The sequence below is a fragment of the Neofelis nebulosa genome, chromosome 7 (genome assembly GCF_028018385.1).
Source record: "Neofelis nebulosa isolate mNeoNeb1 chromosome 7, mNeoNeb1.pri, whole genome shotgun sequence".
NCBI lineage: Eukaryota > Metazoa > Chordata > Mammalia > Carnivora > Felidae > Neofelis > Neofelis nebulosa.
In genome coordinates this window covers 95,912,872-95,937,687 of record NC_080788.1, presented here as the reverse complement: position 1 = coordinate 95,937,687, position 24,816 = coordinate 95,912,872, and the positions used below count along the sequence as shown (strand labels likewise).

At 36.0% G+C, this 24,816-nt stretch overlaps 1 protein-coding gene across 2 annotated transcripts in view; it reads left to right on the top strand.

The window, feature by feature from the left end:
• The window catches only part of MDGA2 (MAM domain containing glycosylphosphatidylinositol anchor 2), an 875,114-nt gene that overhangs the window by 837,746 nt on the left and 12,552 nt on the right, over positions 1-24,816 (top strand). For both annotated transcript variants that reach the window (XR_009264432.1, XM_058738955.1), the window contains exon 15: positions 18,703-18,833. Coding sequence is in view for 1 of the 2 variants with exons in the window: in XM_058738955.1 (XP_058594938.1) it covers positions 18,703-18,833 (131 nt within the window). In the remaining variant the exon portion in view is untranslated. The remainder of the gene's footprint in view (positions 1-18,702; positions 18,834-24,816) is intronic.

Sequence of the window (24,816 nt, the reverse complement as noted above, 5' to 3'; positions counted from 1 at the left end):
ATCTAAGAATGTCGTCATACCACATAGCCTTACAGACAACATAGCAAAACTGCTGCAGGAGGTGGGGAGAGATCATATGGGTCTACATGTCTGTATGCACAATTCTAAAATCAAACTGATCACAAAATTTTTTAATTTAATTATTTGGCATCACATGCTATCTGATCTCCATGTGTTGGAATATATGACCCGAAATAATCTGAGCTTGTTTATAATCTTTATTTATCTAAATAAGTGTGAACATTTATATTATTTGCAGCAAAAATATGACTATGTTTGATTATAAGATTCTGTTCCAGATTCTTCCAGAGACTATCATGTAATCCATAAGATAGGCATTCTTTCACCTTTCTAAAATAAGACAAAATTCTGAATGGTGAAGCATCTATCACCACAGAGCTTGGACAAGGGGTTTGTGCGTCTGTACCTAGCAGAAGAATAAGGCAATGCTTCGGGACAAAGGAAAACATCCCTCTATGAAAGAAGGTTACATTTTCAATGGACAGAAATGAGCACAGGGAAGATTAAGGCACTGATAGGAAATAAAATGTGGAAAGCTAGGTTGACATTAAATGTTTTGATGTAAATGAACAAAACTAAAAATATAAATATATAATTACATAAACTAACACAATCGTGCACATGATAGATGCCAGTTACTGTACTATTTAAGTGAAGTAATCCTCTTGATCAGTTTAAAAATATGAGCATAACATCACTGTCCATTTTTTACAGCAGAAAAAAACTGAGTCCCAGAGAGTTTGTTTGAATTGCAAGGAACTGTTTATGCTGGGTCGTAAACTCATTGCCAGCACTATTAAGCAGTATTTTTCACAGTGGAGCACTAGGTAATATACCAGGAAGGCCAAACTTGTGCAATGAAAAGTCCTCTGAAGATGAAGTCAAGAAATCTGGGCTGGAACTTGGCTATAGCTTACTTTAAGAATGCAGAGAATTCACTTAAAACACCTGGATCATGATCTCCTCGTGTGTAAAATGGGAATATTAATTCCTATTTCAGAAATTTGTAGTTCATGCTAAATAGGATAATATATATGAAATCTCAGATGGTAGACACTCTTAACCTTAGGTTACTTTGAATCTCAAATAGCAATAATAAAGTAATAGCTAATGTCAGTCACTATTCCTAACACATCATGGATTATTTATTTTAATTATTATAATAAACATTTGTACTCATTAAAATCATTATCCTCTATCATAGATAAGGAGACTGATACAGAGAATTTTGCTTTACTTTACTTGCCATAACGTCACAGCTGATAAATAACGAACCATGATACCAATCTGGGAAGCTGGACAGGATTTGCTTGCTTTGCCGTTCTGTGGAGAGACTCACTGGAATGTCATAAATGTTTAACTAATGTAGTAGTTAGGAGAAGACATACACATTTTGGGTAGACCACAAAAGCATGATGAGATTTCTGATTTGGGAAAATAAATCTTACAGGAATGGGTAAAATTGTGGAGACACAGAATACAGTTTGGAAAAGCAGTTAGAAAGTTACAACAGTAGGCATGGGTTCACTACAGCCTAACCTATGAAGGGAAATAAATCTCCATACAATTGCCAAACCATCTTATTTGCTATGAGATTATGATCTTATTAGAAAGGTAGGATTAGCTCAACTCTCATTTTCCCATTAGTTGGTGATGTATTCTTCACTTTGAAGATATTCCTTAGACTCTCTTTCTCTTCTCCCAATTTCCCTTGGAACAGGCTTGTTTTAAAATGGCTTTTAAATAAATAATTCCAAGATCAATATTTTGAATTACTTAGATGAGTGAAATGTGCATGTACTGTTTTTATGAGGCTGGCCCCCTCTCAGATTTTCTCCATATTTATATTGAGGTTCAAGATAATTGTAATATACTTCTAACTTCACAATTTTTATACTCATCATTCTTTATTGACAACAAATGTCCAGTTGACTTCTGCCAGTTTTATTCTGATTGTTTCAGGAAGAAGGGAGTTCTCCATTTCTTCCATGTTCTCAAACACTTAACCATTTTGATATCTGTGCCATTTCTCTGCTTCATCAGATGGTTGAAGGTTGCAGGTATCAGATCTGTCATTAGAGTCCCTCCCAGCAAGGCACAATCATGCTGCTTACTAAAATGTAGACAAAAATGTCTATTCCAGACGTGCACTAATCAGGACCAGATGAGTGACCTCATTAGGGAGAGGTTGCCTGTAGCTGAAACCTTCCCTCTTTGTAAATATTATTCTAAGACACTCATTTATCTGTAAACCTGGGGGCATTTATAGTCACTGGTTTTACAAATTACATTCTCGGTTTTATTCATTTTTTTTGCAAGTCCAAATTTGAAAATGATTTGCGTGGATTTCTAATAGCCTAATTGCGATTATTATTTCCTGACTAACCATACATAATCTTGCTGTTTAAACTTTGACTAATGCTCAGTATATCATTGAGGAGAGTTGTAACTTTTAATGATACAAAAATGGGCAATCAGTTATGCATTACTTAGAAAAGATATTCCTCTTTGATGTAAAGTCAAATATGTTGTATTATTTAATGCTACATAAAAAGTTTCCCCAAAATTTTGTGGCTCGAAACACAAACATTCATCTCTCAGTTTCTGTGGGTCAGGAATTTAGGTGAGGCTTAGCTGAGTGTCTGTAGTTCAAGGTCTCTCACGAGGTTGCAGACAAGCTATCAGGCATGACGACTGTCTAATTTGAATACTTGACTTAGCGATGATATTACTTCTTCTAAGCCCACTAGTGCACTTGGTGTTTGGCAGGCCTCACTCCCTCATAGGTATTGGACTAAGGACATTGATATCTTGCTGGCTGTTGAATTCCTCTCAATTCTCTCAAGTTCCTTGTCATAGGAACATCTCTACAGGACTGTCTCATGGCATGGCAGCAGGCTTTCTCCAAAGCAAGCACTGACAGAGAGCAAATACATGCCCAAGACTTTTTATAACCTAATCTCTGAAGTGACATTCCATAATGTCTGCCTTATGCTATTTATTATAACTGAGCTGATATTTCCACCCCACATTCAATGGGGGGGGGAGGGGGAGAATACACAAGGGTGTTAATGCTAGGAGGCTGAAATCATTGGGAGGCATCTTAGCATTTATTTGCCACACAGGTACAATTTATTGTTAGCTAAATGTTTCATCAAAATTGATTGAAGAGAAAACAAATGAAAACTATAACATGTCACCCTTAAACTGTTGATTTATAAGTACTGATACAATAGATATTGACAATAGCATAAGATTATTTCAACAATCCTGTAGGTACAAGAAGGCATTTTGATTCTTGATTAATCATCTGAATTTCTAATATTCTTGCATTGAAACTGAACTTCATATGAGGTCACCAGATGTGAAAAAAAGCTTATTAAAAAATAAGTAAAATATGTACTTCATTTATTTCTAGGAAGAATGTAAGATATAAGCATACCAGGAAATTAAAGATAAAAATACAAAAGGCACTTACGAATACATTCATTGAGCTTGATAAGAATGGTTCAATAAAGTTGTGGCTCTAGAAAGCTAATTTCACTGTGGAACAAATGGGAAACAAAGAAAAGGAGTCCAGTCATGGGATCTGTTCTTTCTTTCTTTCTTTTTTTTTTTTTTTTAAATAGAGTAATGCTATTCTCACAATGCTTCTTTTTTTTTTTCAATATATGAAATTTATTGTCAAATTGGTTTCCATACAACACCCAGCTCATCCCAAAAGGTGCCCTCCTCAATAGCCATCACCCACTCTCCCCTCCCTCCCACCCCCCATCAACCCGCAATTTGTTCTCAGTTTTTAACAGTCTCTTATGCTTTGGCTCTCTCCCACTCTAACCTCTTTTTTTTTTTTTTTCCCCTCCCCCATGGGTTTCTGTTAAGTTTCTCAGGATCCACATAAGAGTGAAACCGTATGGTATCTGTCTTTCTCTGTATGGCTTATTTCACTTAGCATCACACTCTCCAGTTCCATCCACGTTGCTACAAAGGGCCATATTTCATTCTTTCTCATGGCCACGTAGTATTCCATTGTGTATATAAACCACAATTTCTTTATCCATTCATCAGTTGATGGACATTTAGGCTCTTTCCATAATTTGGCTATTGTTGAGAGCGCTGCTATAAACATTGGGGTACAAGTGCCCCTATGCATCAGTACTCCTGTATCCCTTGGGTAAATTCCTAGCAGTGCTATTGCTGGGTCATAGGGTAGGTCTATTTTTAATTTTCTGAGGAACCTCCACACTGTTTTCCAGAGCGGCTGCGCCAATTTGCATTCCCACCAACAGTGCAAGAGGGTTCCCGTTTCTCCACATTCTCTCCAGCATCTATAGTCTCCTTATTTGTCCATTTTGGCCACTCTGACTGGTGTGAGGTGATATCTGAGTGTGGTTTTGATTTGTATTTCCCTGATAAGGAGCGACGTTGAACATCTTTTCATGTGTCTGTTGGCCATCCGCATGTCTTCTTTAGAGAAGTGTCTATTCATGTTTTCTGCCCATTTCTTCACTGGGTTATTTGTTTTTCGGGTGTGGACTTTGGTGAGCTCTTTATAGATTTTGGATACTAGCCCTTTGTCCGATATGTCATTTGCAAATATCTTTTCCCATTCCGTTGGTTGCCTTTTAGTTTTGTTGGTTGTTTCCTTTGCTGTGCAGAAGCTTTTTATCTTCATAAGGTCCCAGTAATTCATTTTTGCTTTTAATTCCCTTGCCTTTGGGGATGTGTCAAGTAAGAGATTGCTATGGCTGAGGTCAGAGAGGTCTTTTCCTGCTTTCTCCTCTAGGGTTTTGATGGTTTCCTGTCTCACATTCAGGTCCTTTATCCATTTTGAGTTTATTTTTGTGAATGGTGTGAGAAAGTGGTCTAGTTTCAACCTTCTGCATGTTGCTGTCCAGTTCTCCCAGCACCATTTGTTAAAGAGACTTTTTTCCATTGGATGTTCTTTCCTGCTTTGTCAAAGATGAGGTGGCCATACGTTCGTGGGTCTAGTTCTGGGTTTCTATTCTATTCCATTGGTCTATGTGTCTGTTTTTGTGCCAATACCATGCTGTCTTGATGATGACAGCTTTGTAGTAGAGGCTAAAGTCTGGGATTGTGATGCCTCCTGCTTTGGTCTTCTTCTTCAAAATTACTTTGGCTATTCGGGGCCTTTTGTGGTTCCATATGAATTTTAGAATTGCTTGTTCTAGTTTCGAGAAGAATGCTGGTGCAATTTTGATCGGGATTGCATTGAATGTGTAGATAGCTTTGGGTAGTATTGACATTTTGACAATATTTATTCTTCCAATCCATGAGCAGGGAATGGCTTTCCATTTCTTTATATCTTCTTCAATTACCTTCATAAGCTTTCTATAGTTTTCAGCATACAGATCTTTTACATCTTTGGTTAGATTTATTCCTAGGTATTTTATGCTTCTTGTTGCAATTGTGAATGGGATCAGTTTATTTGTCTTTCTGTTGCTTCATTGTTAGTGTATAAGAATGCAACTGATTTCTGTACATTGATTTTGTATCCTGCAACTTTGCTGAATTCATGTATCAGTTCTAGCAGACTTTTGGTGGAGTCTATAGGATTTTCCATGTATAATATCATGTCATCTGCAAAAAGCAAAAGCTTGACTTCATCTTTGCCAATTTGGATGCCTTTGATTTCCTTTTGTTGTCTGATTGCTGATGCTAGAACTTCCAACACTATGTTAAACAACAGCGGTGAGAGTGGGCATCCCTGTCGTGTTCCTGATCTCAGGGAAAAAGCTCTCAGTTTTTCCCCATTGAGGATGATGTTAGCTGTGGGCTTTTCATAAATGGCTTTTATGATGTTTAAGTATGTTCCTTCTATCCCGACTTTCTCCAGGGTTTTTATTAAGAAAGGGTGCTGGATTTTGTCAAAGGCCTTTTCTGCATCGATTGACAGGATCATATGGTTCTTCTCTTTTTTTTTATTAATGTGATGTATCACGTTGATTGATTTGCGAATATTGAACCAGCCCTGCATCCCAGGAATGAATCCCACTTGATCATGGTGAATAATTCTTTTTATATGCTGTTGAATTCGATTTGCTAGTATCTTATTGAGAATTTTTGCATCCATATTCATCAGGATATTGGCCTGTAGTTCTCTTTTTTTACTGGGTCTCTGTCTGGTTTAGGAATCAAAGTAATACTGGCTTCATAGAATGAGTCTGGAAGTTTTCCTTCCCTTTCTATTTCTTGGAATAGCTTGAGAAGGATAGGTATTATCTCTGCTTTAAACGTCTGGTAGAACTCCCCTGGGAAGCCATCTGGTCCTGGACTCTTATTTGTTGGGAGATTTTTGAGAACCGATTCAATTTCTTCGCTGGTTATGGGTCTGTTCAAGCTTTCTATTTCCTCCTGATTGAGTTTTGGAAGAGTGTGGGTGTTTAGGAATTTGTCCATTTCTTCCAGGTTGTCCAGTTTGTTGGCATATAATTTTTCATAGTATTCCCTGATAATTGTTTGTATCTCTGAGGGATTGGTTGTGATAATTCCATTTTCATTCCTGATTTTATCTATTTGGGTCATCTCCCTTTTCTTTTTGAGAAGCCTGGCTAGAGGTTTGTCAATTTTGTTTATTTTTTCAAAAAACCAACTCTTGGTTTCGTTGATCTGCTCTACCGTTTTTTTAGATTCTATATTGTTTATTTCTGCTCTGATCTTTATTATTTCTCTTCTTCTGCTGGGTTTAGGCTGCCTTTGCTGTTCTGCTTCTATTTCCTTTAGGTGTGCTGTTAGATTTTGTATTTGGGATTTTTCTTGTTTCTTGAGATAGGCCTGGATTGCGATGTATTTTCCTCTCAGGACTGCCTTTGCTGCGTCCCAAAGCGTTTGGATTGTTGTATTTTCATTTTCGTTTGTTTCCATATATTTTTTAATTTCTTCTCTCATTGCCTGGTTGACCCACTCATTCGTTAGTAGGGTGTTCTTTAACCTCCATGCTTTTGGAGGTTTTCCAGACTTTTTCCTGTGGTTGATTTCAAGCTTCATAGCATTGTGGTCTGAAAGTATGCATGGTATAATTTCAATTCTTGTCAACTTATGAAGGGCTGTTTTGTGACCCAGTATATGATCTATCTTGGAGAATGTTCCATGTGCACTCGAGAAGAAAGTATATTCTGTTGCTTTGGGATGCAGAGTTCTAAATATATCTGTCAAGTCCATCTGATCCAGTGTATCATTCAGGGCCCTTGTTTCTTTATTGACTGTGTGTCTAGATGATCTATCCATTTCTGTAAGTGGGGTGTTAAAGTCCCCCGCAATGACCACATTCTTATCAATAAGGTTGCTTATGTTTATGAGTAATTGTTTTATATATTTGGGGGCTCCGGTATTCGGTGCATAGACATTTATAATTGTTATCTCTTCCTGATGGATAGACCCTGTAATTATTATATAATGCCCTTCTTCATCTCTTGTTACAGCCTTTAATTGAAAGTCTAGTTTGTCTGATATAAGTATGGCTACTCCAGCTTTCTTTTGGCTTCCAGTAGCATGATAGATAGTTCTCCATCCCCTCACTCTCAATCTAAAGGTGTCCTCAGATCTAAAATGAGTCTCTTGTAGACAGCAAATAGATGGGTCTTGTTTTTTTATCCATTCTGATACCCTATGTCTTTTGGTTGGCGCATTTAATCCATTTACATTCAGTGTTATTATAGAAAGATACGGGTTTAGAGTCATTGTGATGTCTGTATGTTTTATGCTTGTAGTGATGTCTCTGGTACTTTGTCTCACAGGATTCCCCTTTAGGATCTCTTGTAGGGCTTGTTTAGTGGTGACAAATTCCTTCAGTTTTTGTTTGTTTGGGAAGACCTTTATCTCTCCTTCTATTCTAAGTGACAGACTTGCTGGATAAAGGATTCTCGGCTGCATATTTTTCCTGTTTAGCACACTGAAGATCTCGTGCCAATCCTTTCTGGCCTGCCAAGTTTCAAAAGAGAGATCAGTCATGAGTCTTATAGGTCTCCCTTTATATGTGAGGGCACGTTTATCCCTTGCTGCTTTCAGAATTTTCTCTTTATCCTTGTATTTTGCCAGTTTCACTATGATATGTCATGCAGAAGATCGATTCAAGTTACGTCTGAAGGGAGTTCTCTGTGTCTCTTGGATTTCAGTGCCTTTTTCCTTCCCCAGTTCAAGGAAGTTCTCAGCTATTATTTTTTCAAGTACCCCTTCAGCACCTTTCCCTCTCCCTCCTCTGGGATACCAATTATGCGTATATTATTTCTTTTAGTGTATCACTTAGTTCTCTAATTTTCCCCTCATACTCCTGGATTTTTTTATCTCTCTTTCTCTCAGCTTCCTCTTTTTCCATAACTTTATCTTCTAGTTCACCTATTTTCTCCTCTGCCGCTTCAATCCGAGCCATCGTCGTTTCCATTTTGTTTTGCATTTCGTTTAAAGCGTTTTTCAGCTCCTCGTGACTGTTCCTTAGTCCCTTGATCTCTGTAGCAAGAGATTCTCTGCTGTCCTCTATACTGTTTTCAAGCTCAGCGATTATTTTTATGACTATTATTCTAAATTCACTTTCTGTTATATTATTTAAATCCTTTTTGATCAGTCCATTGGCTGTTGTTATTTCCTGGAGATTCTTCTGAGGGGAATTCTTCCGTTTGGTCATTTTGGATAGTCCCTGGAGTGGTGAGGACGTGCAGGGCACTTCCCCTGTGCTGTGGTGTATAACTGGAGTTGGTGGGCAGGGCCGCAGTCAGACCTGATGTCTGCCCCAGCCCACCGCTTGGGCTGCAGTCAGACTGGTGCGTGCCTTCTCTTCCCCTCTCCTAGGGGCGGGATTCACTGTGGGGTGGCGTGGCCCGTCTGGGCTACTTTCACACTGCCAGGCTTGTGGTGCTGGGGATCTGATGTATTAGCTGGGGTGGGTAGGCAAGGTGCACGGGGGCAGGAGGTGTAGGCTTAGCTCGCTTCTCCTTAGGTGATCCACTTCAGGAGGGGCCCTGTGGCAGCGGGAGGGAGTCAGATCCACTGCCGGAGGTTTGGCTCCGCAGAAGCATAGAGTTGGGTGTTTGCGTGGAGCGAGCAAGTTCCCTGGCAGGGACTGGTTCCCTTTGGGATTTTGGCTGGGGGGTGGGCGAGGGAGATGGCACTGGCGAGCACCTTTGTTCCCCGCCAAGCTGAGCTCTGTCATCTGGGGGCTCAGCAACTCTCCCTCCCTTTGTCCTCCAGCCTTCCCGCTTTCCGAGCAGAGCTGTTAACTTATGACCTCCCAGACGCTAAGTCGCGCTTGCTGTCGGAACACAGTCCGTCCGGCCCCTCCGCTTTTGCCAGCCAGACTCGGGGGCTCTGCTTCGCCGGCCGGCTGCCCCTCTGCCCCGGCTCCCTCCCGCCAGTCCGTGGAGCGCGCACCACCTTGCCGCCCTTCCTACCCTCTTCGTGGGCCTCGCGTCTGCCCTTGGCTCCGGAGACTCCTTTCTGCTAATCCTCTGGCGGTTTTCTGGGTTATTTAGACAGGTGTAGGTGGAATCTAAGTGATCAGCAGGACACGCGGTGAGCCCAGCGTCCTCCTACGCCGCCCTCTTCCAACCCTATCGGGATCTGTTCTTTCATGAATCTTGAGGGTGGGGAAGAAGTGATAAAGTAGAGAAATGTGGGGTTATAGATGTGCTTATTTTTAAGAGGAAAAACATCAATAGAAAGGTAAGTTTATAGATACTATAGTTGGAGGGAAGCAAATTTCTTGAAGAGATGGGAATTGAGAGTTATGATTCCCCTACTAGACTTCAAGGGGAAAGAATGTCACTTCCACTGAGGTGGGAAGAAAAGAATTAAGCGGGAATTGTGGCTTTTGATACATTCCAAGATGCAAGCGCAGCAAGTGGACTTAGAAGTTGCCTTTTTAACAGTATCTAACAATACCTATTTTTTTCTGTAAAATAAATACAGCTTTTGCATGTTCAAGGAGTAGACCATTGTAGGCAAATGGAAACAGACTAATGAGTGATAGAGAGTTGAAGCAGTTGGAGACCAGGATATCAGTCCTCAGTGTTTTGGAATATGTTTTAGGATATAATGCTCAATTTCAATGCCAATCACTTCTTGTGTGTATTACTGAATTCCCCTGATAACTGATTTCTTTGCTGTCCCTTGGGCCTATAGTTTCTGGGGTAAATATAATTTTCTCAAACCAGTATCATAAGGACCTTAAGGATATATGCCCCTCTGGCTTCTTAGGGCAGCAGCATGGTCTATATCAGCCATACAGGAAGTTCCCCAAATTGAGCTATCTTCTATCTGGAGCCTTTTTCTAGGCTCTATCTTTGTTCTACTGAACTATATACTTGGGGGGAGCAGAAACAATCTCTCTCCCCATCACATGGTGCCCTGCAAATATAAATATTTATTTGTCCACTACATAAAAATTTATTAAGCAAATGAATATTTAAATCACATGATAGAATAAGTACTTTTTCCCTTCCTTAAATCATCTAGGTAACTCATATTCTTCCTTTAAAATCTAAATCAAGGACACGTGAAATTTTTCCCCATCCTCCTTCTCTTTTTGTTCCTGTAACACCTGGTATACATCTCTATCATAATGTTTGTCACCTTGACCTCTGATAGACTCTAAGCTCCTTGAGAGCAGCAATCATAATTGATATATATTTGTTCCTCTGAAACAAAAATGCTTAATAGATTTTATAAAATAATAATCTAAACTAGATATTTAAGCTTCTGAGTGTGTTAGAAGAATAACAAAGCAAATTACTTAAAAGTATTTGTGTAGGTTGGAAACAGGTCATTTCACTAAGACTTTATAGAATAGGTTGGGGGAAAAAATAGAAGTTAATCATTGACTTAATGTGCTCTGGCAGCTAAAGCATAGAGGAATATCACATATTTCTTAGCAACTAATTCAAAGAGAAATTTATGTTTATAAAAGCACCCTTAAAATATAATGGAAAATGTCTTCACTTAGTACTTTTAGAAAGATCTAAAACTTGTTCAAATAGGAAGTTTATATACTGATGGACCATAATACATTACAATTTGTGTTTTGAGCTGAAGTGTCATGGTCCACGTATGTCACCTTATGATTAACTAACAAAGTGCAGAAATAGAATTAACCTCTAATTAAATTTCTCTTAATAAGCTATCTCAGGTTATCCTTTAGTGAGAGTAGAGTAAAACTTTCTCAGTTCTGGCATTCAAAAGTTTTAAAATGGAGACTTCAGTGTTTTTATACAACATATAGAAAAGGTGATGGTGACAACGTTCTACGTGGTTTTAGGAGTCTGATTTTTATTCTTACTTTGGTCAAAGACCATATTTCTTGTGATTGAGTTAAGAAACTAGAGATTCTTGCTTATATGTGAAATATTTTCCTCAAATAAGAAATCTCTCATATTTTACTTCTTAGATTTAGACATTATAGGAAAGACAGTTTGAGCCTGTTTTCAGTAGTCTTGTATGTATTTAATACTGATAATGCCAATGTCATCAGTGTGAAAATAATGCTGCAGGTGGGACATTCATTGAGGAAACTGCTTTGTTGAATTAAGATGTATTTCTTAAGGGGAGGGTGAATAGAACCTAGCCATGATTTATGACCACTTATAATTAAAATGTGTTATTACAGACACCTGTCACAGATCCTCTACTAAGACCATAAATAATATCTAGTGCACTTACCTTTTAAATCTGTGTTTTGAACTACCACTACCCCTAAATTTATTCTCCTCCTATTTATTTATTATTCAGATAATGTAAAGTAGAAGCTGAGATTTTTAAATAAAATTAATTCTATGATCAAGAAAGGCTGATATTTCAAAATATACTAATCTAATTCTTAGTGTAATTAATACAAAATATCTCATCAGTTGAATTGATGGTAAGCAAATGGGTTGACTTGCTTTTGTTGCTCACCCAGTGAAAAACTTTTTAAACTGAAAATATAGGTTTATTGTGATGAGTATTTTTACCCTTAGGTCTTGAATTCACTCATTTTTGTTCAATAGAATTAATTGCATATGCTATGTGCCTAGTGGTATATAGGGTTCTACAGAAAATAAGAATTGTGGTGAAAGGTTTTTATCCATCAAATAGTTTGTCATCATATTTGAGATAATAAATTACTGAATAAAATAAAAGTCATATTCACCAAAGTAATATTCATTAAAATGCTTTACAACCCTGTGCAATGGGTGAATAAAGGATAGAACACTGAGAACAGCAAAGTTAAAATAAAATGTCTATGGACAAGAACAAAGTGTAAACCATCCAAATAAGTATTAAGCAGAAAGCAAAGGTTACAGAATGTGAGAAACAGAAGGAGCCACATGAAAAAATGGAGAATATTGCTCTTACAGCACAGTAGGGACTGTGGTATAGTCAAAGAGTGACTGGGTCTAAGAAAGGGATCTGACATAGTTCATAGAAATAGAAAGCATGATGAAGGTTATGTTTAAGGAAAATTTATTGGACACTAATGGAGAGATTCAACAGGATGCAAGAAGGCATGGTAATGACTGGAGAAAATGAACTGACATTTTTTATTTAAGATATAATTGCAATTATATATTGAAAAAATAACAGTGGATGCATGCAGTCATTTCTATTCAAGCAGAAAATAATGATTTTATAATTTCCCATGTTTGTCTGTGTATATAAAACAAATGATGCCAACAATTACCTATCAATATACATGGCTCTTGCCTGAAGCTAGATGATTTTGGCACATCTTCATGTTCCATGAAATGTGAAACACAAATTAATGGCTGTATTCCTGATTAGAATAAAAATGTGATTTATATGCAAGTGATCCCTAGGCCTCGGAGTACACCAAACTACAAATTAGTTTATATGAACTTGGTAATTTCAAGTATCTGTAGGATGTATGTATGCACATTTTAGGACATATATTTCAGTTATTTATATAAAATATATAAAATACATATTTATAGTAAATAGTTAAAAGTAAAATTATGTTAATGACTTAATGAAAGAACTAGGTATTAATAATTATAAATAATATTTATGAAAATTATATTTATACAGTAATGTATGTGAAATATCAAAATAAGAACCATCCTATTTCATAATGCCATAAATAACTTTAAAACATTGGTCACTGCTCTTGAGGTCATTTAGCCTTTCTGACTGTGGTCCGTAACATGAGGTCAGTTTTCTTGAGCTCTCACACCTGATCGAGAAGGGGTGGTGATCAAAATATAAGAATTAGGAAACCAAAGTGAAGAAAAATACAGTTAAGTTTTGCTTAGCAATGTCAAACTTGTATCTTGGAACTATGCAGCATTTGAAATCCTTGGGGATGATTAAATTCATACCTATTGATACGTGGTGCCTACTCAAGCATAAACACAGTGCCTCCAAGGACTTAAAATTACTTTTAAAGGGTATTAATACAATCCATCATTTTCACTTTGGAATTTTCTTACTATAATACTATAATAATGTGCTGAATCAGCTTTGCTGAATCTAACTTTTCTTGAATTGCTTTATTCTGTTTCACAAGTTCTAATTTCATCGACCTAGATGACCTGAACATAAGTTTATATAACTGTTGTCATTGAATTCTCTTTATAAACTTAAAAAACTGGAAACTAGAGAACTTGTCATCCCTGATGGCTTCATAAAAAAAACAAACAAACAAACAAAAAAAACAAACAAACTGGAAACTTTCTGGAAAAAACATTCTAAAGTCATTTGTTAATACTGCTTTTCTCGTAAAATAGAACAGCAAATCAATAGTTTGGATTCATTGATTTGGATTACAGAGTATAATTAATGAGACATATAAATTATAACATAGTTTAAAGAATTTATTTCAGTCAGTTACTCTTCTGGTGTCTTTTTTCATAAGTAATGCTTGCGTTTTAAAATAAAATCTGGTAATGGGCAGAAAACATGAATAGACACTTCTCTAAAGAAGACATCCAGATGGCCAACAGGCACATGAAAAGATGCTCAACGTCGCTCCTCATCAGGGAAATACAAATCAAAACCACACTCAGATATCACCTCACGCCAGTCAGAGTGGCCAAAATGGACAAATCAGGAGACTATAGATGCTGGAGAGGATGTGGAGAAACGGGAACCCTCTTGCACTGTTGGTGGGAATGCAAACTGGTGCAGCCGCTCTGGAAAGCAGTGTGGAGGTTCCTCAAAAAATTAAAAATAGACCTGCCCTATGACCCAGCAATAGCACTGCTAGGAATCTACCCAAGGGATACAGGAGTACTGATGCATAGGGGCACTTGTACTCAATGTTTATAGCAGCACTTTCAACAATAGCCAAATTATGGAAAGAGCCTAAATGTCCATCAACTGATGAATGGATAAAAAAATTGTGGTTTATATACACAATGGAGTACTACATGGCAATGAGAAAGAATGAAATATGGCCCTTTGTAGCAACATGGATGGAACTAGAGAGTGTTCTGCTAAGTGAAATAAGCCATACAGAGAAAGACAGATACCATATGGTTTCACTCTTATGTGGATCCTGAGAAACGTAACAGAAACCCATGGGGGAGGGGAAGAAGAAAAAAAAGAGGTTAGAGTGGAAGAGAGCCAAAGCGGAAGAGACTCCTAAAAACTGAGAACTGAGGGTTGATGGGGGGTGGGAGGGAGGAGAGGATGGGTGATGGGTATTGAGGAGGGCACCTTTTGGGATGAGCACTGGGTGTTGTATGGAAACCAATTTGACAATAAACTTCATATATTGAAAAAAAATAAATAAAATAAAATCTGGTCAAAATTGACTCTAGCTCAAATAATGTATTCAAAAGCAAATTCAAATCTGGGATAAAACAAACCTGGCTTCTTTAGACCTGGGACAAATATTTTTCACATAGTATATATTCAGTAAACATAAATTGGAATAATTCAAGTTTGAATTTATATTACATATGTAAATATGGTCCTTTTAAAGAACAGAACAACTTGAACTGCCTTAATAGCTTAGAGATAACATCCATCATTCTTTACATGCAAAGTATCATAGGACTTCTACTAGGTAGAGAAACTAAGGTGTCACATTTAAGAAAAAAAAAAGACAACTGATAATTTGCTTTCTGAAAAAGCAGTACAGTTAGACAAGAAATCAGTAGAGAACATCACAGGTCAACCCAATCAGTTACCATTAATACAGCCTTAGGCTATAGCAGACACAAGCCATAGAAGAGATGAGGAGCCCCTTTTCTATCTAATGCACATACAGACTGTTTCTTCAAATAATTTGAAAGGTTTATGCTACATACTAATTTGTTAGTCCAATGACAACTAATGGATTCAAAAGTATTATAACTATATTTAATGTTTAATGTATTATTTATTTAGGCCTGATTTCCTTGGAATCCCTCCCTATTGTGGATTCATGTTCAAAAATAGAATGCAGTTACATCACACAGAAATATGTCCTGAAAGAGCTCTTCCTTTTGGCACAGGTTGCCTTTCTAAATACAAGGTGCCAATACCAATGAGCAAGAAAATTGGAGCCACATTGAGTATCTAAAATGGAAAATAGAAGGATTCAGAACAGCTACTTCTTACTACGATGGATCAATGAGCACAGTCTACTGAAATAAAACTGCCTTCTGAGAAAGATTATAAATCTAAAGTCTCTGTGTCCACAATGCCCATTTTTCAATGAAAATCACTAGACATACAGAGAAACAGGAAATGGGGTCCAAAGTCAATGAAAAAGTAAAAATCAATCCATTGAAATAAAGCTGAAGCAGGAAGATAAGGGCAAATAAAACTAAAGAGGGCAGATCTATCTATGTATCTATATAGATAGATCTCCAATTATATATATATATATATATATATATATATATATATATAGAGAGAGAGAGAGAGAGAGAGAGAGAGAGAGCGCATATATATATATAGAGAGAGAGAGAGAGAGGGAGGGAGAGAGGGAGAGAGAGGGAGAGGAAAAAGTAGAAAAGGAGAGGAAAAAGAGGCATAAATAAAGGGAAAACCAAAAGACCTTCAGCAAACTCTACACCAAGATGAATATAAGGAGAATCATATTTAGGTACATTGTAATCAAACTACTGCAAATCAAAACTAAGGAAAAATTCTCAAAAGTAGCCAGAGGGAGAAATAAACACCAAGATGAATATAAGGAGAATCATATTTAGGTACATTGTAATCAAACTACTGCAAATCAAAACTAAGGAAAAATTCTCAAAAGTAGCCAGAGGGAGAAATAAAAACATATTCAAGGGAACAAAGATAAAATGATGGTTGATTTCACATTAGAAACAGTGACATACAGAAAAAATAGAACAACTTTAAACTGCTTGAGGAAAAAAATGGCAGAATTTTAAATCTCACAAAAACATGTATGAAGTGAAGTTATTTTTATATAAACAAATCTGAGAAACTTTGTCTCCAGCAGATCACCACTACAAAAAGTACTAATGGATATTCTTCAGGCCAAAGGGAAATGGTGCTAGATTGCAACTCAGATCTACAGGTAGAAAGGAAGTCCATCAGAAATGGTAAATAAGTAGAAAATTTTAAAACTATATTTTCTTTTTATAATTTACATAAAATATATGTTTACTGTAAGGTGAGATTTACAATTTAGGAAAAAGTAAAAAATACTATTAAAATGGAAAGAGGATAGATAAATGAATTATACTGTGGTAAGATTATTGCATGTGTGTAGTGAGATAAAGAACGTGAAGTATCAGCTTTGAAATGAAAGAAGGGAGATAATAGTAAAACCCGAAAAGAGAGTATGATGATGTAAAGTTGTGAGCATGAAGAATAAACTACTGCCTATAATTAGACTATGAAGAGTTATGAATGCTGTTAGCCCTGGAACAACCACTAAAACACAATTAGAGATTTAAAAATCAGTACAAGAAATAAATTAAAATCATATATATCAACTGAAAAGAAGAAAGAGAAGGAGCCACAAAAGAATAAAAACAAAGTACAAGTGGAGAATAAATAAGATGGTCTTAATTCCAAACATACCAAAAACTACAGTAACTATAAATGAACTAAATATTAAAATTAAAAATGATAGAATAACATAGATGAATATAACAGAAACTATACTGAGGAAAAGTAGCCAGAGACACAAAAAATAATTAGTGCATAATTTCATTAACATCAAATTCTAGAAAAGGCCAAAACCATCAGTTCGTCAGGAGAGTCATATCAGTAATTGCCTGGCATAGGAGCAAGGGCTGTTGAAGATAACTGCAGAGGAAAGAAAGTAAGGAAGCTTTCTGGGAAGAGGAAGTGTCCTGTATCTTGGTTGAGCAGCACTTACACTGTAGTATATATCAATCAAAGGTTATTGACCTGTACATTTAAAATGAGAGAATTTTGGGGCACCTGGGTGGCTCAGTCGGTTGAGCTGCCGACTTCAGCTCAGGTCACGATCTCGCGGTCCGTGAGTTCGAGCCCCGCGTCGGGCTCTGTGCTGACAGCTTGGAGCCTGGAGCCTGTTTCGTATTCTGTGTCTCCCTCTCTCTCTGACCCTCCCCCGTTCATGCTCTGTCTCGCTCTGTCTCAAAAATAAATAAACGTTAAAAAAAAATGAGAGAATTTTATTGCGTGTAAGTTATATCTAAATAAAGTTGTTTTTTTAAGTGTATCAAAATACTGATTGCTTAGTGATCAGTATATCAGACTTTATGGGTTCAAATATTGCCTCTGCTATTTTCTTACTGTATGAATTGGGCAAATTACTTAACCATCCTAAGTTTTGTCTATAATTGGGAATAATAGTAGTTTATAGCACTGGTGAGAGGATTAATTCCTTATCTGGAGCAGGTGTTCACTATATATCAATACCATATTGTAATAATATCATTAGCATCACTACTATTTTTACGAGGTTCAGAATGTGAAACTGTTGAAAGAGATATATCAAATCATGAGACAAAGTTATTCTCATGTTCAAATAATTCTTTTAAAAGGGAAATGAGACTTGGATAAAAAGTAAACTCAAAGAGATGCTATTTGGTAATGTAAGATAGGGCAATTAGAGTCAAGTCACTCAATACATACAAAAAACATTAGATTCCTATTAATGCTGTAACAAGTTACCATAAGTGTTGTGGTTTAAAAGAACAAAAATGTATTATCTTACAGTTCTAGAAGACAGAAATCCAAAATGAGTAAAATAGGGCTAAAATCAAGGTGTCAGCAGGCCTACTTCCTTCTGAAGGCTCTAGGGAAGAATATATTGCTTTGCCTTTAGTAGCTTCTAAAGGCTGCTTATATTTGGCTTGTGGCTTTTTTCTTCACCTTCAAAACAAGCCACATAGCATCCTCTCTTTCTTTCACATGACCTTCTTCTCTCCTATATCAACTCTCTTGCCTCCATCTTATAAAGATACATGGGGTTACATTTAAGATCCACCAAGATAATCCCGAATAATTCTCACCTGGAGATCCTTAATTTGACCACATCTGCAAAGCCCCTTTGGTCATATAAAATAACACTCAAAGATTCTAGGGATTAGTACACAGTTGTCTTTGGAGGCCTGCCAAATGCCATACGAGCAAGATTGGAAATGAGAGGGGAGGAAAGGAGGAGACACTAGTGCCCTGAGAAATTTTATGTTTAAAAGTTTACAAGTGTTTGGTCAAGGAGAAACAAATGTGAAACAAAAACAAATATATGAAATAAAATGTCATTGTTATTTTTAGGTGTCCTAAATGTTTATCTGCGTTTGAAAGGGCAGACAACCATAGAGAATCCACTGTGGTCTTCAAGTGGGAATAAAGGACAACGGTGGAATGAGGCTCATGTTAATATATATCCAATTACTTCGTTTCAGGTAAGAAAAGAACAATCACTTCTGTAAATAGATTGCTACACATGAGCATAATGTTAAAAGGCAGACCTTAAGCAAACATTAGAATATGAACATTCAGAAATTCTGTGATACAAGCATCACAAAATGATAGTATTAAGTTTTTCTTTAGTTCTTAAAGCTGTTTTATAAAGAGAAAATGACCCTTTTTCTTATTAATACCTATCAAGTATTATGTTTGAATAATTACCTTTCAGAATCTAAATGATTTGCCTAGTGGAAATGTAATCCATTTCTACAAATTCACATGTGTGTATTTTGTTATCTGAAGTTAAATAACACAGGTTCTCATAATAATGGAAGCTGGGTAGTCTGTTCTCAATCTGTTTGAATTTTAGTTGATGAAATTGTATATATTTTAGCAAAATGTGTCTCTTTTAGCTAATGTCATTTTAGTAATTTATCACTTTGATTACCAAAGCCAGAGAACTTAACAAAGCTATCTTTCTTTGTTTTGACATAAAAAGGTAGGCTTAGATTGAAAGCTACAAATATATAATATAAATTTTAATGACTATAAAAATGGCCACTATGGCTTGAGACAATACTTCATGAAAATATATCAGTGGAGAAAATAATGTAGTTGTAATGATTTTAGTAACTATATATAGTATGTGTATTTTATAGACTCAAGTGTTTTTTTCCTATCTGTGATTTCCTCAATATATTGAAACATATTTTTGCTTCCTATGTAACTGCCTCACCAACACATTATTAAATCAAATATATATACAATAAGTTGTTAAGAGAATAGTTATATTAATTAATTATTAGTTATTGCCATAGACATCAATTTAGTAAATATTTATTAGGCACATTCAAAATAATCATTTATTCTCCTAACAAACAATTCAATAAATACTTTTTGAGCTACTACCATGTGCCAGGAACATATACAGTTTGAAGATCTAAAAATGATTGCTTGGGGTGCCTGGGTGGCTCAGTCAGTTGAGCATCCGACTTTGACTCAGATGATGATCTCATGGTTCGTGAGTTCAAGCCCCACGTCGGGCTCTGTACTGACAGCTCAGAGTTTGGAGACTGCTTCGGATTCTGTGTCTCCCTCTCTCTCTGCCCCTCCCCCACTTGTGCTCTGTCTCTCTCTCAAAAATAAATAAACATTAAATATTTTTAAATGATTGCTTACCTCAGATTGGTAGAAATATACATCTAAACACTGACATCACATACTGTAAAAATTGCAGTAAGAGAGGTATGCACAAGGTTCTGTGAGCACACTCAAACAACAAGAACAGTATGGAGGAAAGTCAAGAGACACTTGAGGTATAAGGTGAAACCTGAACCAAGGAGAGGGATTGCAAAGCCGAACAAGAGCTAACAATATTGCAGCAGAGTTCAGAGTAAACAGACATCGACATCATATACCATAGGATTTGCCTGAGAAACAGAAAAACTTTTATCTAGAATTTGGTACCTAAAGATACATCAGACTGGGGTGATCTGAGGTTAAGGTTTAGATAATGGGGAGTCATTGGAAGATTTTAGTTGGGGAATGACCTGGTACAGTGGTCACGTTGGGGTTCAAGTGGGTAAAATTGGGCTGGCAAACAACTTAGCACTCGCAAAATTCACATAAAAGATGTTGAAGGAATAAACTCAGAATCAGAAAGTGGTATAAAAAGAAGTGGATGATTTCAAGATCTACTTAGGTGTGAAAACTAGCACAGCATTTTTATGTTGGGAATTTGGGAAGCAGCCATAAATGACTAACAGGTTTCTAACCAGGGAATCTTGGGTAATGCCTGTGCTACACATTACCTTAAAAAAAAAGGAAGGAAGGAAGGAAGGAAGGAAGGAAGGAAGGAAGGAAGGAAGGAAGGAAGGAAGGAAGGAAGGAAAGAGAAAAGTTTCAGGGTTGAATACAGCTACTTCTTTCTTGGACATGTAAATACAAAATGCCTATAGAGTATCCTTTTAAAGCTGTGCAGGTTGCTGTATGTGTTTATGTGAAACTTTGGAGACATACACATTTATGAGTCATCGGGTTGTATGTGCTACTTAGAAATGTGGGAATGGTTGATATTTCCAAGGGAAAGTGTACATAGGTGAATAGTGATTAAATGATGGAACCATGCAGAAAGCTAACCAATAATTAATAACAACTGTGGGAGAAGAGCTCAATCCTAAGTAGTATTTTTTAAAGTTAAAATGAAGGAGATCCAGGAAAGTTGGGTGCCCACAGAATTTAAAGACAGTGGTACTCAAATAGAAAAGCAAGTTGAGTCCAGTGCACTGGTCATTACACAGAGTGTCCAATCTTGGTAAAGATTGGACATCTTCACCATCTTGGTAAAGAACCACCATCGTAACTAAAATTATTTACTCCTCAGAGTTAATAAAATGACCTATAGGCAGATATTAAATTTGTTATATTTATTCAGTTATTTTATTCTGTAATTTTTCACATTAGTAAAGAATGAATTTTGTTTTGTTTTGTTATGATCTTACAAGGGGATGTTGCTTTAGTCAGGTTGTTACAACAGGGAGAATCCACAAGGGAATGTCCCCCTGGATATAAGCAATGAAGAGAGTTCATAGAGGAAAGAAATGAGAGGCAGAGTATCAGTTCCAAACTTGAGGTTCCAATCTTATAGAAAGGAATTGCTTTCCTTTGTGATTTGGTCCATCTTACTCCATTGGAACTGTCGATTTAAAGAAGGGATTTCAAGATGTGTATTAGTCTTTTGTTACCAGGAAGGATGTGGTCAGTATAAATTCAGAGTAGAACATTTTTACAACTCACTACACATGACACATTTTCTGCAGCCTCAGAGATTTCCATATTAAATTCACAAAACGAGATTGATTAGAATGTTTAAAGCAGATGTTCAATAAAGTGTTATTCACAAAACTCCAAACCTTGGAGAACTCTTCACTACAGTCAACTCTTCGCCTCATTCCAATTGAGAAGTCAGCCTGGGTTTGCATAGTTGGTGCTCACAGTATTTGTCATTTCTGGTGCTTTTTGTTCTTTTGTAGATGCATATTTCCATCTGGTATCAATTTTATTTTGCTTGAAGGACTTCTTTTAACATTTATTTATTATAGTGTGGGTCTGGTAAACATGAATTCTTTTCACCTTTTGTACTTCTGAAAAAGTCCATTTCATCTTCATATTTTGAAAGATCTTTCCTCTGAGTATAGGATTCTAGTTTTTCCTTTTGGAACATTAAAGATATTCTGGTGTCTTTTTGTTTGCATTGTTTCCAAGAATAAATCTGTTGAAACTCCTATTTATCCTTCTGTGTGTAATATGACTGGCTGCTTTTAAGATTTTCTCTTTACCACTGGTTTTGAATTTAACTGTGACATGTTTTTATGTCATTTTCTTCATTTTCCATGTGCTTGTGGTTCATTGATTTTGAATCTGTGAGTTTATAGTTTTTATAAAATTTAAGCATTGTCTGGCTAATGTTTCTTCAAATATTTTTGTTCCTCCTCCTCTCCTTTGAAGACTCCAATATCTTATATATGTATATAAGACCCCTTATTTATGTGCACGTATATAAGGTGTTACAGTTCACTGATGCTTTTTAAATGCTTTTTGATTTTTGTGTTTCATTTTGCATAGTTTTCTGGTGTGTCTTCACATTCATGAATCATTTCTTCTGCAATGTCTAATCTGCCTTCAATAATATTCCGTGTATTTTGCATCTCAGACATTGTCATTTTTGTCTCTATAAGTTCAACTTGAGTGTCTTAAAAAATATTTCCACATCTCTAGTGAATGTTTTGAGTATATGAAACCAAGTTATACTAGATTTCTTTATGTCATTGTCTGCTAATGCTAATACCTCTGTCAGTTCTTGGTTGTTTTTGACTGATTTTATTTTCCTCCTCATTACAAGCCATTATTTATCTGCTTCTGTGCATGTCTGGTAGTCTGATTGGGTGTCAGACACTGTGAATTTTATTCTGAGAGGTAAAATTCTTAAAATTTTATAAAATGCAATTTTTTTGTGTATTTTTTTATATTTCTGTAACTATTCTTGAGCTTGTTTGGTAGTTATTTGGAAGCTGTTTGATTATCTTGGTCTTGTTTTTAAGATTTGTTGGAAGATGCTGAAGCAGTGTTTAGTATAGGGCTATTCTCACTACCAATGCAAGAGTCTTCTGAGCACTCTGTCCAATGAATTATGAGGTTTTCATGTCTTGTGTGAGTTAAGTACCGTTACCTTAAATGCATCACTCTGGTTCTTTCCCAGTTCTTGTGTAGTTACCGGACATTCACGCCCTGATGAGTACATTACTAAATACTCAAGGGGGACTTTCTGCAGATCTCTGTAACTCTGTCTTTGCTTATATTCTGTCTTGCACAGTCTAGCTGCTTTGGACTCCTTAGACTCTCAGCTCTATCTCCTCAACCAGGTTCTGGTTTTCTTCTAGGTTTTCTACCAGGTTCTTTCTTCTGCTTGCACCATGATCTATAAATTCTATAGATTCTATAGATAGATTCTATAGATTCTATAGATCTATAGGACAGTCATAGGATTCACCTTGTTTGATTCCTGTCACTCATTGATCATTGTTCTTCATTACCTAATGCTCATTGTTTCCTATATTTTGTCTAGTTATTTGGTTGTTTCTGATGAGAGGATAGGTCTGGTTCCTGTTAATCTGCCTTGCTGGAAGCAAATCAAAAGGTAGCAGTTTTTAATGAAGCATTGCTACACTATGTAAGTTATCAAAAATAAAATAAATAAAATCATTTTTATTTTGTATTTCTATGTTATTTTATTCTATGACATATTTTTAGGTCTGTTGACTAAAGACTGTCTTTAATTTCATAAATCTTGATTTTTGAAGGAAACATGAAACACAGCTACATCATCCTACCACATATATTGTTTGTATTTTGGTTTTGAGTTTGTTGTTATTTTGAACTCTTTTCAGACAAAGTGATTTTATACTCAAAAATAATTTATGACCTATTGAGCTTTTCAAAAATACTTACTTTGGTATGTAATGCCTACCAGGAAAACATGGTAAAAACTGTACAGAATATATTAGCATATAAATTGTTATGAGAAGTTTTAATATTACTCAGATGTAGATTTGTGGCATTGTAGAATGTCTTTAATTCAAGTGGAAAGGATATCTCCTACCTCTTGGAATTTTAAATGAGATATAAGTAGCGTTGAGCCTCTGCTGCACTGACACTTAGGTTGTTTTGTTTGGAGTTGCATGCATTTAAATTATTTTGATTTATAAACCCTTTAAAAAACAGCCACTTGCAAAGTCCTTTGTTTGAGTGTGTCCAGTTAGTTTGCTTAGCTGAAAATAAAATTGTTTAGTATTTCTCAGGGTTAGTAGAAGTTTTAGCCTTCTGAAATTCCTTTTGGGGTTCTTTTTCAAGAATTAATTTAACATTATCAGTGCTTATGATGAAAAGATATTTTATTGCTAGATTTGGAAGGAATACAGCAAAAATTCCAAAAAAGGTAAAAATGATGCAGTGTTAGAATGCTACTTATCGTTTATATCACACACCAAAAAAAAAAAAAAAAATCCTTTTTAATGCTTTACTTCTTTTCATAGTATATTCCAAATGCTTTCCAGGGGGGAAATATGGAGACATCCTGAGACATAAAAGATGCTCTTTATATTTTCTTTATTACAGTTGAAAGGAATTCTGGAGATCTTCTTTTATATCCTCATTTAAAGATTTCAAAGTGATTTCAAGACAGTTTATCTTAAATAACATACATCCTTAACATGAAATAGGGTGGGAAAAGATTTTAGCTCTCTTTGCATCATGCTCCCTTCATGCTTATCTAGGTAATAATAATAATCATGATAATAATAGTAATCTGGAATATATTGTCACATGGTCAAGTAGATGTATATTTGGCATTCTAAGCCAAATTCCAGGGCCATTATATAGACACAACTATGGCTCCTAAAGTAACTATTGTAAACATTTTCC